The sequence below is a fragment of the Dendrobates tinctorius genome, unplaced genomic scaffold (genome assembly GCF_039654945.1).
Source record: "Dendrobates tinctorius isolate UK_male_01 unplaced genomic scaffold, ASM3965494v1 ptg000007l, whole genome shotgun sequence".
NCBI classification, from domain to species: domain Eukaryota; kingdom Metazoa; phylum Chordata; class Amphibia; order Anura; family Dendrobatidae; genus Dendrobates; species Dendrobates tinctorius.
The window spans coordinates 18,442,479-18,460,642 of record NW_027361675.1 but is presented as its reverse complement, the minus strand read 5'-3'; the positions used below and the strand labels follow the sequence as shown (position 1 = coordinate 18,460,642).

The 18,164-nt window shown below is 42.8% G+C and overlaps 1 protein-coding gene across 3 annotated transcripts in view; it reads left to right on the top strand.

Moving 5' to 3' along the window:
• TBC1D32 (TBC1 domain family member 32) overlaps positions 1–18,164 on the top strand; it is a 121,243-nt gene that overhangs the window by 67,379 nt on the left and 35,700 nt on the right. For all 3 annotated transcript variants that reach the window (XM_073572210.1, XM_073572199.1, XM_073572221.1), the window contains exons 16-21: positions 10,320–10,444; positions 11,251–11,452; positions 12,220–12,302; positions 13,695–13,833; positions 14,253–14,340; positions 17,380–17,498. In XM_073572210.1, coding sequence (XP_073428311.1) covers positions 10,320–10,444; positions 11,251–11,452; positions 12,220–12,302; positions 13,695–13,833; positions 14,253–14,340; positions 17,380–17,498 — 756 coding nt within the window. The remainder of the gene's footprint in view (positions 1–10,319; positions 10,445–11,250; positions 11,453–12,219; positions 12,303–13,694; positions 13,834–14,252; positions 14,341–17,379; positions 17,499–18,164) is intronic.

The window sequence follows — 18,164 nt, the reverse complement described above, 5'->3', positions numbered from 1 at the left end:
AAAAAGATTTTTCTAATATCTAATCTGTATCTTCTCCTTTACAGTTTAATTCCATTGTTTCTCATGTTTCCATGTATAAATCAGAATAATGATGATCAGTCTACACTGTGACATCCCTTAAGATATTTGTGGACAGCTATTAAGTCTCCTCTCAGTCTTCTTTTTTGCAAGCTAAACATTCCCAAATCCTGTAACCGTTCCTCATAGGACATACTTTGCAGTCAGCTCACCATCCTGGTATCTCTTCTCTGAGCTTGTTCCAGTTTTTCAATGTCTTTTTTAAAATGTGGTGACCAGAACTGGACACAATATTCCAAATGAGGCCTGACCAAAGAGGAGTCGATGGCAATAATGACTTCACGTGATCTATACTGTATACTTCTCTTAATACATCCCAGAACTATGTTTTCCTTTTTTGCTGATGCATCACATTGGTGACTCATGTGCAGTCTGTGATCTATTAGTATACCCAAGTCTTTTTCACGTGTGCTGTTGCTTAGTTCTACTTCTCTCATTCTGTAGATGTAATTTTTGTTTTTCTTGCCCAGATGTAGAATTTTGCATTTCTCCCTGTTACATACCATTCTATTAGTTGTTGCCCATTGTTCAAGCTTATCTATATCTTTCTAAATCCTTTCTCTGTCTTCTATAGTTTTAGCTATCCCTCTAGCTTTGTATCGTCTGCAAATTTAATCAGTTTACCTTCTGTTCCCTTATCTAGATCATTTATAAAAATGTTGAACCTTGTCATTCTAATTCAATGTACACATCCTAGCACTGAAGGTTACTTTGAACAAAACTGAAAAATTGAGTTTTGCCTGAAGTGTTGTTGTGGTCTGCCACCCTTATCATCGTAGGATTCTCATTTTCTGTTCTTTGAATGGGTTGTTTACTTTGGGTAATTCATAAGAGAGACACAGAGAGAGACAGACTCACAACCCTGGTGTAGAATGGGTTCCATAGCTTGTAGACTATAATGGTGCTGGCAGAGCAAATATGCGCTCTTTTGTGCATCATTTTCGGACATTTACGCCTACTGGAGGTGGACACCGAGATGCAGGTTACTACGTCTGATAAGAGACAAATAGGAAGCAGGAGCATCTAGGATGAAATGTAACAAATCTTTATTAAAGAAATTTTAAAAACGATCAACTTCCAAAATGGAATAAATCAAAGGGTGAGAGAGACACCAAAATGCCACATAATACCAGCATGCATCAATAAGACAGCAAAGTGTGTATAGCTGGGGGTAGCAGAGACAAATAGCAACCTAAGACTGGTTTCACATTAGCGCTGGCAGGAGCAGCAAGGCCAAGTGCGGGCGGGAAGACGGAATGTAAGTACAGACGGACTGAATTTTTTTTGTTGTTTTCATTCCTTTTTTCTGCCTTTTTTTTCATCTTCATTTTTTTTTTTATTTGTTTCATTTTGTTCTGTATTTTTTTCCAATTTTTTGGGGGGGTTAATTCCTCTGCTGGTTTTTTTTTAGTTGATTTCTATGCTGGTTTATTTATTTATTTATTTTTTTGGAACTGTATTTCTGTTGTTTATTTTTTTTATGTTTTTTGGTAATTTTTTATTAGTATTTTTTGGTAATTTTCCTGCTGGTTTGTTTTGGTTCTTTTTTTGGTTCTTTTTTTTTTTTTTGTTTAGGCAGGTTTATTTTCTGTGGTTTTTGGTAATGATTATGTCAAGGTTTTTTTTCGTAATTTTCTTGGTTGTTTTTTTTGGTACAGATTTTTTTTAAGTTAATTTCTATGCTGGTTTATTTTCTGTGTTTTTTGGTAATCATTTTTTAATGTATTTTTTTAAAATTTTCATGCTGGTTTTTTTTCTGTGTTTTTTATTCATGCTTTTTTTGCTTTTATTTTCTTTTAAAAATTTTTTTTTTCATGGCTTGTTTATTTTCTATATTTTTCATTTTAAAATCTTTCAAAGATTAATGTTTGGCTTTCTTTTCTAGGCTCCACAAGAGGAGGACCTCGCCCTGGACAACGACGAGCTCATCCGTCTAGTCCAGGAGCGAGTCCCGTTGTGGGACACCCGTCGCCAACTGCACTCGGACAACGTGGTGATCCGGCGGCTCTGGAACGAGGTGGCCGAATCGCTGATGGATGGCTGGGACAACGCCTCTCCCCGGGTCCGCAAGGATTTTCGTAAGTATTTAAATGCAGTGTGATGCAGCAGTGATCTTGGCCGGGATCACCCAACTGTGTGTGATGCTAGTAACTCCATGGAGTTTCTAGCATCACACACAGTTTGGTGATCACGGCCTCCAGTGCATAGTCTTATTTTTTTTTTTTTTTTCCCCACAGTGAACAAAGTCAGAACCCGTTGGCGCTCGATGAAGGACCGCTTCAACAGGGATATCTGTCAGGAGAACAAGGTTCGCAGTGGTGCTGCGGCAAGGACCGGCACGAAATACAGATATCATCGTGCCTTGGCATTTTTAAGACCGGTACTTGCCACCCGAACGTAAGTATTTTCTAGTTGTATTGTGTTTTATTCTGTGCTTTTCTATTCCACAGGAGTTGGCGATTGTTAATTTATGGTAGTAATTTCTTTCTTTTCTTTTCACAGCACCTGGAGCAGCACCCTGCAACCTGCGCCCGAAGCGGTCCTTCATCAAGCTGCCCCGGACCCGTCCCAGCCATCCATCAGCGAGGAAGCACCTTTCAGGTCTGCACCACAGTCATCTGGAGACCAGGAAGCTGGTCGCTCAGGTGTCCCTGTCCCAGGTCTCTGCCACTGGTTTTGCGGGCACTTCCAGCCAGCAGCGGCAGAGGACCTCGGACAGGCCTGTCATGCCTGAGTTCATTCAATTGAGCTCGATCTTTCAGAGTAGCCTCAAGGCACTCGCCGATAGACTTGAGAGCGGTTTCCTCCTTTTGGACCAACGCTACAAGTCTATCGAGGGTCGCCTTGAGCGCCTGGAAGTCGACCTCGCCAGACCAGCGCATCACTTCTATACCCAAATAGCTCGGGACACGGCGGAACACCTTACCCCTGACCTCCAGTTGACTGTCATGCAGGCCTGCAACAATGCTTTTATGCAGGCTATGCAGCAGAGAAGGTATATGCAGCAATCAGAGGTGGCATTTCCACCGGTGCCACCGCTGACTCGATTCACAGCATTACCTACTTCTGCTGCATATCACTGCATGGCCACCACACTTCCAAGCCACGCCAGACACCAATATACCGCCCCAAGTCCGAGTGCAGCTGGACACTTCCCCGCCAACACTATGCCAAGCGCTGCTCCTGCCTGGCCCACCACTGCTGCCGCCACCACCACCACCACCACTGGATGGCCCGTCGTCACCACCCCTGCCTGGAGCGCCACCACCACCCGGAGCACCACCCCTGACTGGGGCAACACCGCCGCCACCACCAACACCAGCGGGAGGACCACCCAGGTATGGACCGCCACCACGCCTGCATGGACCGCCACCACCACCAGCACCACCACCTCGGAGCAGCATCAGCTGGGGGACCCGCATTCACTCTTTACGGCCCCTGCCAGGACATCCACCACCACCACCAGCATGCCACAGCAGCTACAGGATCCTGGCAGGCGGTCCACAAGCTCCAGGCGGTCCCCCAGCTCCAGCCGGTCCACGGCCTCCAGGCGGTCCACAGGTTCAAGGCGGTCCCCGGAGTCGAGCCAGTCCACAGGCTCCAGGCGCTCCAAACAGGACAGCAGCACGCCGACGGGCCACCATCATAAAAAAAAGGAGGAGGACACTAACCCTCCCTCACCTCCCACTTCCCAACTTTCCTTGCCTCCGCTCCCTTCCCCCACTTCTTTGGTTCCTCCTTCCCCTAGAATCCCTTCCTCCACCCTAAGCCGTTCCTCATCCCTCCACATTCCCCAGTTTCCACCAGCTGACCCCTACTAAATTTATTTATTTATTTTTTTTTAAATCTTAATTTCTTTTATGTAAATAAATGTTAAAGTTTGATTTGAAAATAATCTTTGGTTATTATGTCTTTCGCCGCTTGCACACACTGCGCCGTACACTTTGTGTTTTTGACACCTCATAGCTCCAGTACTGACACATGTTTCTTGTGTCAGTCCTGGAGCTATGTGATGTCAAAAACACAAATATATGACTTGTATTTTCATCCACCAGTCTCTTCAGTCTGCTAATATTGGTCAGACTGATGGTGGAGGGTGTAAGGCATATCTAGTCTCACCTTGCCAGGTGTCATAAAGAGTGAAATGAGGATGGTGTGTTTTGCCCATCCTCATTTCACTCTTTGTGACACGAGGCCAGGGGATTCTAGATACCTTGTAATGAACCACATCATCTATTCAGTTTGTGGCAAATAGACTGAATAGATGATGGAGAAAATACAGGCCATATCTACAAATACCCTGGCCTGGTGTCATAACTATTTAGCACACCTGGCCAGGTGAGTATACCTATGAGTTGTAATCTGCAGCGTCGCTTCAGTCTGCATTATCTATTGCACGCAGACTGGAGAGATGCTGAAGGTTAACTCCTATGTGTATTCACCTGGCCAGGTGTCCAAAATTTCTGAAGTCAGGATGTGTTTTTTTGGGGCATCATCATTTCATCATGACAACAGGCATCATGACACCAGGATTGTAGAAGTTGTATAAACCTTTATCATCTCTCCAGTCTGCATGCGACAGTGGAGATACTACAACTAATATTTTTAATCACATGGTCAGTTATCAGACAGAGTGAAGGATGCTACTGCATCCCAAAATCAATATACACAGGCCAGGTGATATAAATGTTAGTTGTATTATCTCCACCTTCTCTGCAATATGCCTTATGAACACGGACTGGAGAAATGAGGAAGGTCATACTACTTTTATATGTAGGGTCACCTGGTCAGGAGTCCTAGTAAAGTCAGGGAAGCACAGCAGCCTGATTTCACTGGACACCTGGGCAGGTGAGTAGTGAAGTGTATTAAGACACAGTACACTGGGTACAGGTATAAAAAAACAGGTATTTTATTATTAACAAACAACAAAAAATTGGTCCCTCATTTGGGCAACTTCGACTGATGACCGAAGAGGGTGCTGAGTAAAATCTGGCAAAGGGTTGGCAGCAGGTTCATCCATGTCAATGTTCGGCCGCTCCTTTGCCATAACAAAATTGTGCAGAACCACGCACGCCTTCACCACCTCATCCACTGTTTCCAGTTTGAGATTGATGGCGGTGCTGAGAATTCGCCATCTGGACACTAGAATGCCAAAGGCGCACTCTACAGTCCTGCGTGCCCTCGTAAGCCTGTAGTTGAATACTTTCTTGGAGTGGTCCAAGTCACGGCTGGAGTACGGCTTGAGCAGGTTTTGGCACATCTGAAATGCCTCATCCCCAACCACTACAAATGGCAGTGGTGGAGCTTGGGTTTGGGGAAGAGGCCGTGCCAGTGGAAAATTGAACTGGTTGATGTGCAACCTCCGGCCCATATCAGAGTTATTAAAAGTCTGGGAATCGTTGCCCCGTCCGAATGCCCCTATGTCCACCGCCACAAACCGGCAGTCTTCATCCGCAATGGCCATGAGTACTGTAGAAAAGTACTTCTTGTAGTTGTAGTACTCAGAGCCACTTCTTACGGGTTTTGTGATGCTGATGTGCTTCCCGTCCACCGCTCCTAGGCAGTTCGGGAAATTGCAGACTGCCCAGAATTTGTCCGATATTTGAAGCCACTTTTCGGCGGTGGGCAAGGGCAGAAGCTCCGGACACAGAACATCCCATAGAGCCCTGCAGGTGTCGGCAACAATCCCGGATAAAGTGGAGATTCCCAGCCGGTACTGGAAATGCAGGGATGAAAGACTCTCTCCAGTTGCCAGGAACCTGCAAAACATAAAAAGAAAAACAATTCATATTTCTGTCTAGGGTATTAATAAAAACACTGAAAATAAAAAGTACATGGCATAACTATTTTGCATGTTTTTTTAATACAACATAGCAGAAAAACATTTTATAAAGGCTTGGGATTAGTACATGACAGAAGAAAAACCATTATGCAAAAAAGCAATTTCCCAAAAATAATGTTAAAATTCATTACCAAAAAAAAACACAGAAATTTTTAGCAAAAAAAATAAAACAATTATGCAAACATAAAAACATTACATACCGTAAGGTGACGAGGAGCCTTTCTTCGGTAGGAATGGCACGCCGGAGCTGAGTGTCCCATCTCCGGATGATTCCTTCAACCATACTCAGCAAGTCCAGGAAGCTTTCCTGGGACATCCGGGTATAGTCTGCAAATTTCTCCGGGTTTTCCTGGAGCTTGCTGTACAGCGTGTGATACGCTCCACGGCTTTCCCGGAGTTCGATTATTGGATGCCTCCAAAACCGACGCCGCTGCCGTCTCTGCTGTCTCTCCCTCTCCCTTTCTTGCTGGCAATAAAAGGCATACGCCTGAGACAGTGCGATGTCAAGATCCAGCTTGAAGCGGAAATTATCCAGACGCAGGTCCATCTTGACACCGGAAACAGCAGCAAAATCTGAGGAATTCAGCTGTAACAGGGTCTATATAAAACATTCCAATGACACACGCCCACTGGTGTCCCATTGGTGTACTCTGTTTCTATTGTTTTTCAAGGATTTTTCTATTGTGAAATGTCACACCTAAAAACGCATGCGCATAAAAAACGCAAACGCATGCAAAAACGTATGTAAAACGCAAGCAACGCTGCGTTTTTTTGCCACATCAGCGTACGCATGACGCTAAAAAAACGCGCATTTGTTTTGCGTTTGCATGCGTTTTTCTTTGCGTTTTTTATGCGATGCGCTGCGCAAAAAAACGCTAATGTGAAACTAGCCTAAGTGGCAATAACCTAAAGGTAAGTCACCATAAACCCTCAGTGGGTATATTAAATACTGTATAAGACGCAGCATTAGACATTAGATGTACTGGCACATTAAATAGTATAGAGACATTGTTACACCTGTCTAATGTTGCCTCTTATACCCACTGAGGGTTTATGGTGACTTACCTTTAGGCTATTGTCACTTAGGTTGCCATTTGTCTCTGCTACCCCCAGCTATACACACTTTGCTGTCTTTTTGATGCATGCTCCCTGGTATGATGTGGCACTTTGGTGTCTCTCTTACCCTTTGATTTATTCCATTTCATTACATTTTATCCTAGACGCTCCTGCCTCCTATTTCTCTCTTTGGGTTCTATGTTTGTGTGGAAGAGATTCACTGGTAGACCATTTTTTTTTTCTTTTGAATACCCAAATCTGATAAGATAGGTGCAATGTGAAGACCCCCTAAGCCTCACACAGAGACTGTGGAGATTATGTGGAGTAATAAACCACCATCCTGTCAAGCAAGGAATGTTTTCTAAGGGTACCGTTACACCTAGCGATGCACCAGCGATCCCGACCAGCGATATGACGCGGTCAGGATCGCTGGTGCATCGTTAGGTGGTCGCTAGTGAGCTGCCACTCAGGCAGATCTCACCAGCGACATAGCAGGGGACGGGGGTCGCTACTTACCTGTCAGACGCGGCGATCCTGCGTCCTCCCGCCCGCGTCCACGCGTCGCTTGTCGTCACAGCAGGAAGCGCCGCAGGAAGTGGCCGACGAGGAATGGTCCAGGAGCTTCTCGCGATCAGCGATAACCAGCGGGGGAGCCGGTCGGAGGTAAGTATCACATGCAGCGATATCGCTGCAACGTCACAAAATCGGTGACTTTACAGCGATATTGCTAGCGATATCGCAGTGTGTAACGGGGGCTTTACTCTGGAACAGGGGTACCCCATTATTAAAGGAGTTGTCCACTATCCAGACAACCCCTCCTCAGCCCCTATGTTTCCCCCTTGTAAATTACCGGCGCAGTTTCAGCAGTGTCGGCACTGGCTCGCCCGTGGATCACATGACCGTGTTATGTCACACAGTCCTTACAGCCAATCAGCACTAGCTTCACTCTCACCATCTTTGGCCCATCACATACAGCCGAGGGAAGTGAGAGCTGCTCCGAGTAGTGGACAGTCTCTTTATAGGGACCCTGTCACCAGTTTTTTTGAATATGAACAAAGACCACCACCTTCATCAGCGCCTGGGCTATTATCCCCTGACTCCCCCTGTATACTTTCCAATTCTCGCAACTGCGCAGAGACATAGCCAGCTCACACAGGCACACTTAGCAGAAAACATAACTGTGCATGCGCCTGCGCAGTGCGACAGAGCAAAGTGCGCCTGTGGAATGCAGCCCAAGCACTTATGAATGTGTTGATATTTGGTCATACAGTGCCTTGCAAAAGTATTCAACCCCCTGGAACTTTTCAACCTTTTCCCACATACCATGCATGAAACATAAAGATACCAAATGTAAATTTTTGGTGAAGAATCAACAACAAGTGGGACACAATTGTGAAGTTGAACAAAATGTATTGGTTATTTTAAATTTTTGTGGAAATTCAAAAACTGAAAAGTGGGGCGTGCAATATTATTCACCCCTTTAACTTAATACTTTGTTGCACCACCTTTTGCTGCGATTACAGCTGCAATTCGCTTGGGGTATGTCTCTATCAGTTTTGTACATCGAGAGACTGAAATTCTTGCCCATTCTTATTTGGCAAACAGCTTGAGCTCAGTGAGGTTTGATGGAGATCGTTTGTGAACAGCAGTTTTCAGCTCTTTCCACAGATTCTCGATTGGATTCAGGTCTGGACTTTGACTTGGCCATTCTAACACCTGGATACGTTTATTTGTGAACCATTCCATTGCAGATTTTGCTTTGTGTTTGGGATCATCGTCTTGTTGAAAGACAAATCTCCGTCCCAGTCTCAGGTCTTTTGCAGACTCCAACAGGTTTTCTTCAAGAATGGTCCTGTATTTGGCTCCATCCATCTTCCCATAAATTTTAACCATCTTCCCTGTCCCTGCTGAAGAAAAGCAGGCACAAACCATGATGCTGCCACCACCATGTTTGACAGTGGGGATGGTGTGTTCAGGGTGATGAGCTGTGTTGCCTTTACGCCAAACATATCGTTTGGCATTGTTGCCATAAAGTTCGATTTTGGTTTCATCTGATCAGAACACCTTCTTCCACATGTTTGGTGTGTCTCCCAGGTGGCTTGTTGCAAACTTTAAACGACACTTTTTATGTATATCTTTGAGAAAAGGCTTTCTTCTTGCCACTCTTCCATAAAGGCCAGATTTGTGCAGTGTACGACTGATTGTTGTCCTGTGGACAGACTGTCCCACCTCAGCTGTAGATCTCTGCAGTTCATCAAGAGTGATCATGGGCCTCTTGGCTGCATCTCTGATCAGTCTTCTCCTTGTTTGAGATGAAAGTTTAGAGGGACGGCCGGGTCTTGGTAGATTTGCAGTGGTATGGTACTCCTTCCATTACAATACGATCGCTTGCACAGTGCTCCTTGAGATGCTTAAAGTTTTGGAAATCATTTTGTATCCAAATCCGGCTTGAAACTTCTCCACAACAGTATCACGGACCTGCCTGTTGTGTTCCTTGGTCTTCATGATGCTCTGTGTGCTTCAAACAGAACCCTGAGACTATCACAGAGCAGGTGAATTTATACGGAGACTCAAAGGTGGATTATATTTATCATCATTAGCCATTTAAGACAACATTGGATCATTCAGAGATCCACAATGAACTTCTGGAGTGAGTTTGCTGCACTGAAAGTAAAGGGGCTGAATAATATTGCACCCCCACTTTTCAGTTTTTGAATTTCCACAAAAATTTAAAATAATCAATAAATTTCGTTCAACTTCACAATTGTGTACCACTTGTTGTTGATTCTTCACCAAAAATTTACATTTAGTATCTTTATGTTTGAATCATGATGTGGGAAAAGGTTGAAAAGTTCCAGGGGGCCGAATACTGTCGCAAGGCACTGTATATGAAAAAACTGGTGACAGGTTCACTTTAACTGAAAATGCCCCAATAGGGTATAGGAAAGTTTTTTTGTTTTGTTTTTTTTTACACCAGACCAACCTTTTAATAGGTTGGCATACATGACGTAGCTGCTGCTCTTCTTTTTTCTGCACAAACTATAAAATATTTCATTTAACATGTCGTAATGTCACTTATAGATATCTAGGTGGCAGCCAGTATGGCATTTCTAGGCCGCTCATTTCCCTGAGGTGACAACTCATGTAGCAGCTGTAATGGGAACCATATAGCTTGTACCCAGACGCTATCTAAAACTTGGCTGCACTGTACCTTTCGTCATCACCATTACAGCAGGATTGTGTTACCACAACCTGAACATTTACTGGGGATATTTAGATTTTTGGAGGTGATGTATATGAGCGCTCGTGTAATGTCACTCATGAGTTCTCTATATGTTTTTAGGTTCACCAGAACTGCGATGAATGCACACTGACGTTTCTCGCTGATATTTTGGCCAGGATTGCCTCTAATGAAGCAGGGCTCTCCTTACTTCTCTATGGAGAAAAGACAGATTCTCCTAAAGATAGGTAAGATCTGCTGCAAAATGAGTCACAGGCATTCTCCACGTCAGACCACTGATATAAAGTGGCAGCTGGGTCTCCTAACCTGAGGGGACATAATGCACAGTATAAGGATACACCAATTTGGCTCAGATCTGACTCCCTAGCACCACTCATGGTCCCCGGTGCTGAGCTAGATCACCAATATATAGAAGTTATCCAGGGAAGATTTCATCTTCATGTACCTTTCTTCAAGCCAAGTCAGTTAAGAAATAAACTCTATGGGGTAATTGAATAAGATTGGAATTGCGCACGCCAGTGTTAATGTACAGGCTCCCAGGTGTACAAAACGCCTTCAAAAAGGGCACGTGCTACTTAACGAATTAACTGTTTTATAGGCTACCACACACAAAGCCACCTGGACAATTATGGGATATAGCAGTTTCAGCGTTGTGTACTTTTTCATTTATTTGCTAAAATGAAGAATTTTGTAATGCCAAAAAGCATGTCTGCCCCAGAGCATTGTTCTATGCCATTATAGGCAGCATAGAAAATGTCATCATCCAAGAACAAGTATGCGTCTAGTGATTGACTACATAGCTCACCCATTAGACCGTAGAAACACCCATGGGACTTATTAATGTTGTCTGCCAACTGTCTTATCTCCTGGTAAGAAACCACTGAAAAAAATTAGACAAAACATTGTATTTTTAATGTTATCAGTCATATCACTCATTGAATGACGTCTCTGCTGATGAGCTTGTAGGTAAGGACATAGTTCTGCAGATAGCCACCTAACTGCCCGATTCTAAATCTTGCTTATGTCATTCTAGTTCCGCAGGGGCTCATGTCATTGCCCAATTTTCCAAGAAACTTCTCAATGACGATATTACCATGTTAACGGAATCAGATCTACTGCCTGTCTTGAAAGGATCATTCCTGTTTGTGTGTCGTCAAATGTACCAGACTTGTGAAGGTCTCCATGTGCTCGCTCCTTACCAACTACATGTATGCATCGCAGCCGCCTGGAGAAAGGTACCATCCATTTGCATTAAATACGTGATGCCAGTCTCCCACAGCAGGTCATAATCAAATTAGACGTGATCTGCACAAAAAGAGAACAGCGTTGCTACAGATGCCATTTAGGGATAGATGGGATGATTTGATCCCTTGTTGCAATATTTTTTGTGGTATTGTAGCACCTGAAAAAAAAAACATAATTTTAGTGTTCTTGAATTTTCCTTATACTTTTCTGAACTAGCGATGCCATGTACAGTATATGCATTTTTTTAATATTTTTTTTATTATCTTTAAATGGGGAAAGGGGCAGTGATTTGAACTTTTATGTATTTTTATTTTATTTTTTTATTTATTTTTTTTACTTTTTACTGTTCTTGTTAGTCTCGATTTAACAGACCGACGATTGTTAGAGACAGATCCCGTTTGTAACACTCAGCCATTACCAGCCGGGTATGAGACGGGCACACCCTCCATACACCCGCTTCCAACTTGCGCCGTACATGTACGGCACAAGTCATGAAGGGGTTAAGGTTACATATTTGAAGAGAAACTGAAAAACACAACAAGGCTAGATTGTATAGAGAAATGTATAATGGAGTTAGTGGCCTTTTTTGTGGCACCCATAAGGATTCAGGTTTTGTGCAATTATGAATATAATGTAATTATATTATTCTCAAGCGTCCACCAGCAAAAGAAGGCTGCAAAGCCCAACTATCCTCACACTGTCAAATCATTACATCCGGGTGCATGACATACACTGTACTAGTCTTATTTGTTCACAGACAGTTTTAATTTCTGAAAGGACTCCAACTCCTGTCGCTGGAGCTATGTCTCTATCATCCGGAAGTCAGGATTCCCAAGGGGTGTAAGTATATATTCTAATGTTAGCCCCCTCTAACATGCCATAGAAACGTGGCAGAAGACCGCATTGTCAGAGCTAATCAATTTCCCGGGGTGTGGTTGGACAAGGAGGCACACATACAACTAGCCCAATAGTGATAAAACACTCTGTCTCCTGCTGATAAAATACTTACTGTATTGAATGCACACCACACAGCTTAATAAGTGACACATTGCCAAAATCAGTGTCTTAGACAGATTACCTTTAACCACTTGGTTACTTCCGCCATATACTGTATGTACACGTACTGCGCACAGATGCAGCCTGTGTTATATGCATTTGGAAGGTTAGAAATGGGGAAATTGCTTCCAGTTCACATTGCATATGGTTATACTTCATAAGGGATTGTTAATTCTGCAATTGACCGTGAAACTACAGAATTGCAGTGTATTGGATAGCAATGAAGTAATTGCAGGTTAAAGATTCTTATATGGGTTGTCCAGGCTTGGGGTTCATGCACGCAATCGCTCTATGTGACTGCAGACTTGTGAATCCTCACAGCGTGAACACTGTCAGTATTCCCAGGGAATGAGTGGTCATGTGACCTCATGTATGCAATTTGCATACTTCTGGCCACATTACGAATAGTCGTGTTCGGCCTTGTTCAGTTCACTTGTATTAAGCAAGTGCATGCACATCTAGTTATCACGTTGACCGCTTGTATGTAATCACCCCTCCTACCTCCTGGCATCTACAGCTCCTCTTTTGATTAGCTGGTCTGGCATGATGTCATCCGTGTGAGGGGATGCACATGTGACGTTGTGCCAGACCAGACAATCAAAAAGAGAGCCTTGGTTGCAAGGAAGTAATATGCAGTTCTCAGGCAACCCGTCCACCTGCCACAGATTACTGACCTGGTAGCTAGGTCCTGTGAATCGATTTGTACCATCTTTGGTGCATACTGTAGGGATTCACTTGGGTACGTGTTGGGCAATGTTCACACAGGCAAAGTTTTAGTTCAAAAGGTCAAGGTTTAATAGCTCCACAAAGCTCTGTGGGACTTTAATACAAAACAGCTGAGCTCCAGCACAAAGGTAAGCACAGCAGGGAAGTGCAGTACGTCAAATATCCATCCAGTACTTCGGGAGACACACTGACTGAGCAGTGACACCCGATTACTCGGGTAGTATCCATTCCAGGAAGAGACCCTGGCTTGTCTCTTTCCTAGCTACAGCTCACATTTTGGCTGGTCACTCACCAGCTTTCACACATTCCACTCTGCTGCTCCCATTTCCTGGTTCATGCAGGTGCACTCCTAATCCAGACCTTCAGGGCCAGGACTTTACCTTCACTTAACTGGCCTTGCTACAGTACCCATGATATTTCAGTGTTGTAATGTTTCTTTTTGTGCCATAGATTGGTTTGGGAGGAATCATTACTGGACAGTTTGTTAAATTTTGCATCTACTCCAAGAGGACTTCTCCTTCTCCAGCAGACTGGAGCCATCAATGAGTGCATACATTATATGTTTGGCAGGTTTACAAAAAAACTACAGGTAATTTGACCCAAGATTGGAACTTTAGATTACATAAAATATGTCTGAAGAAGATAATAATATTAATAGCTTTATCTTTACTGTGTTTAGAAGTGCTAAAATGAATGCCCAGCTGTACTTTGTCCTTTTCGTAGCTTTGTTTTTCAAGATGCTGATGAGTGTGTATATGGGGGGGCAGGGAGTGGAACAGCTGTCGCCCCAATGAGCTTTCTAAGGTGTGTGGTCGCGTGTGCTAATGAGATTATGCGGCTGAGCCGCACTGAGGACGATATATTAGAGCCTTAATAGAGCAGATCTAAAAAAGACCATTGGTTACCTGGATGTTGCATTATTTAATTACTTATGAGGCTTCAATATCAAACACATGTTTAGTAGTTACATGTCTCTGAAATATATATATATTGATCTATTTTTTGCAGGTTAACAGAAGTGAAAAATTTGGCTATGGGGTTTTGGTAACACAGGTAGCAGCGACAGCGCCTGGTGCAGTAGCCCTCCAAAAATCAGGTAACATTTGCATGAAATGACTGGCTGCTTTACTGCGTTTATCATAGTTGTTTTGTAAAATGTCGCTATTCCCTCATCCCACAAGGGTCTCTAATATGGTACATTTTTAATGGATGTCAGCTGATTGACATGATTGTTGTTTTTATCTATTTATAATGTTATAATTGAATAGATACAAAATCCTTTCAGTTTTCATTTAATATAACTGTATAAAAAAAAGACTTGGACCGCTCAGCCAAAACCTATCCATTAACTCCTTCACGACCTTTGACATATAGTTAAATAGGTACATCCAAGGTTGTCTCCCTGCCTTTGATGCGGGCACCGATACTGAGCCCGCAGCTTCCCTCGCACATGACAGCTGATCTGATCAGCTGTCACGTGCCTCAAACAGACACTGTAGATCCAAGTTCCTCCCCTGGCTATTAACTAGTTAAATGCCACTGGACTCTGATGGGTCTATGACAGCAGGAGAGCTGTTGAAGACCTCTGTGTTTGTCATTACGGAGCACTGTTGAAACCCTGCTTGTGGTCAGGCTTCTAAGGAGACCCTAATTTTTACTATATGCAGCGATGATGTGGCATCACTGTATAAACCACAAGCGATCAGACGACCGCAGCTTCATATTCCCTAAGGGAACTTGCAAAAGCAGTGAAAAGTACAGAAAAAAGTCTGGGGAAAAAAAAAACGTAAGTTGAAATCACCCCTCTTTTTCCCCCCAATAAAAATAAAAATGAAAAAAAGTACACATGAAGTGTATAGTGATGGGCAAGCGCTAAAATGATCGGGTGCTCTTCATTCGAATCAAGCAAATTGTAATGCTCGGATATTCTACTCGAGTAACGAGTATATGAGTAATGGGAATTCATGGGAAACTCAAGCATTTTACTGGCAGGCCCTACCAGTGGGTCTGGGGACTGGAAAATTCTCTGAAAAGGGTGGAAATAGTGCTGAAATGGAATGGTAACATGGGGAAGACCACTGGACGCATATCTGACTCACAGGTTGCGGCTGGGAACAATGTCAGGGTATTATGCCACTTTAATGCACTGACAGTAAAACATTCAAAACTGACGACAAAATGGATTTTACAGGGAAAAATATTAGTAAACATTCTTTCCTATATAATAAGGCAAAGTAAAAAAAAATAAGAAAAAAAACGCCATCTCACACCCTATTTCCCTGTTGTTTATCGCAATAAATAATGTAGAAAAATTATGTGGGGTCCCCCTCTATTTAATTATTTGTAGTTTTGTACAGCAATGAATGCTGTTTAAACTTAGTTGAAAAAAAGGCTGAGTTAAAAAGATAGAGGGATGGATAGATTAGATAGTTAGATATAGAGAAATAGAGAAACAGCCGACAGATATCTGGCAGCTTTCTAGGAATAATTAAATAAATGTAAAAAATGGCGTGGGATTTACATCTATTTTTAATAACCAGCTAAGGCAAAGCAGACATCTGTGGGCTAATACCAAGCTGGGAAGATCCATGCTTATTGGCCCATTCCCAACCTAAAAATACCAGCCCTCAGCCACCTCAAAACTGGCACATCACATTAGATGCGCTAATTCTGGCACCCTGTCTCAGCTCTTTCTGATTGCCCTGGCGCGATGGCAATCTGTGTATTGGGATTAGGAACTGATGTCAGCAGCTGACACTGACACCAATCCCTGGGGTTATTAATAGAGAGGCGTCAGGCAGACACCCCCATTACTAACCCTCTAAGTAAAAATCAACAAATACACACACACATATATCCTTTATTTTAACAAAACAAAAGCAGAGACACCCTCTTCACCAATTTATTTCCCCAAAAAATCCCACGCCGGACCTTTGTGAAGGAGGCTTCATATGCTGCGGACGTCAGGAGCGTTGATCGTAATACCAGGGACTACGTCAGACCTGAGCGGGACTTTTACTTTCTAATAAAGGGGTAAATAAGGGGAATTGTTTTTTTTGTTTTTTTTTACATAAAGGACTTTTGTGTGTGTATTTGTTTTTAAATAACTCATCCGCCAGGTAAGCAGATGGAAATGCTTAATGAATATTCACTATTTCCGCGCCCATCTCTCGCGCTGAGAGATGGGCAGGGGAAGCAGTCAATACTCATTTTATCTTCTGATTTCAGAGGTCAGTGGTCTGTGCATCGAGTCCCCCGGATCTTAGATAGATCCAATGATGTGATGCGGCCAGCCAATCAGAGCAGTCCCATTAGCCAACATGGCTACTGCATTGCTGTGTATGGCAGGCAATCCCTGCATATTGATTGACTGTCTAACAACCGAAAAACATGCGGGACAGGAACTCGAGCATTTTGCTCAAGCCGAATAACTAGCGCTCCCGAGCACCCTAATGCTCGATCAAGAAACGAGCAGTGCCGAGCACGCTCACTCATCGTATAACTATACACTAGCTATGTGGTATACCTATGGCGTGCACTATTTGTCTCTGGATTCTCCTATAAGGCATGCAATCTATGTAACCCTACTTTCAATATACATGCAATACCTATCTCATTAGGAGTCGCCAGAGACAAATTCCAGCAGTGTTCGGTTTTTATTAATTTCTATTTTTCTTGCATCGTTCTTTGTACTATAATTATTTGCACTATGCACATTATCCATTTATAAGATTACTGCTCTCTACCCTGTATATTTCTTTATAGCAACAAAAATTCACCTTACAGATAGCTACATTTTTGGATGTGATATTCCCTTTATCTAAACTACCGGACACAATCCTACTTTTTTGTCCAGTGTTTGCTTGTTCCAATTTCTGTATGGTCTGTTTTCATCTCCAATTACTTTTTAATGAATTGTTTTTTAAAAAATTGTGTGATCTAATAAAAATTATTTACTTGTTTTGCAACTCCAGTTTGTAGGACTTTTTCTGCTCTACATAGTTTTCTGTTTGTATCATGGTCCTCCGTGTTAATAATATAGGGCATTTTCGTGGTCTTCACATAGTGAAGGGGTTCATCTCAAGCTACATTATTATTATTTGCCCCTGAACATTTTTGTCACCATGTTTTTCAGGCTTTATCCAGACTTTTGTATCTGAGTTGTGGGCTGCTCTTGAATGTGGAAGGGATGATGTCAGGGTTATTCATCCCAAACCCACCCCTGTGGATCCTATAGACAGGAGCTGCCAGAAGGTAAATGTGAATGTTATAATACACTGTCAACTGAAAATCATAAAAGTTTTTTCTTTTTTCTTCAGAAGTACAGTTGTACTCAAAAATGTACATACCAGGGCAGAATTTTTGCTTTTTTTTGCGTTTTTTCAGAAAATATGAATGATAACTCCAAAACTTTTTCTCCACTCATGGTCAGTGGTTGGGTGAAGCGATATATTGTCAAACTACTCTTTTTTTCTCTTTTTAAATCACAATGACAACTCAAAACATCCAAATGACCCTGATCAAAAGTTTATATACCCTGGTGATTTTGGCCTGATAACATGCACAGAAATTGACACAGATGGGTTTGAATGGCTACTAAAGGTAACATCCTCACCTGTGACCTATTTGCTTGCAATCAGTGTGTGTGCATAAAAGCTGAGTGAGTTTCTGGGATCCAGACAGATTCTTGCATCTTTCATCCAGCCACTGACGTTTCTCGATTGTGAGCCATGGGGAAACCAAAAGAATTGTCAATGGATCTAAAGGAAAAGGTAGTTGAAATGTGTAAAACAGAAAAGGGATACAAAATATATCCAAGGAATTGATAATGCCAGTCAGCAGCGTTCAAACTGTGATTAACAAATGGAAAATCAGGGGCTCTGTAAAAGCAAAACCATGGTCAGGTAGACCAACAAAACT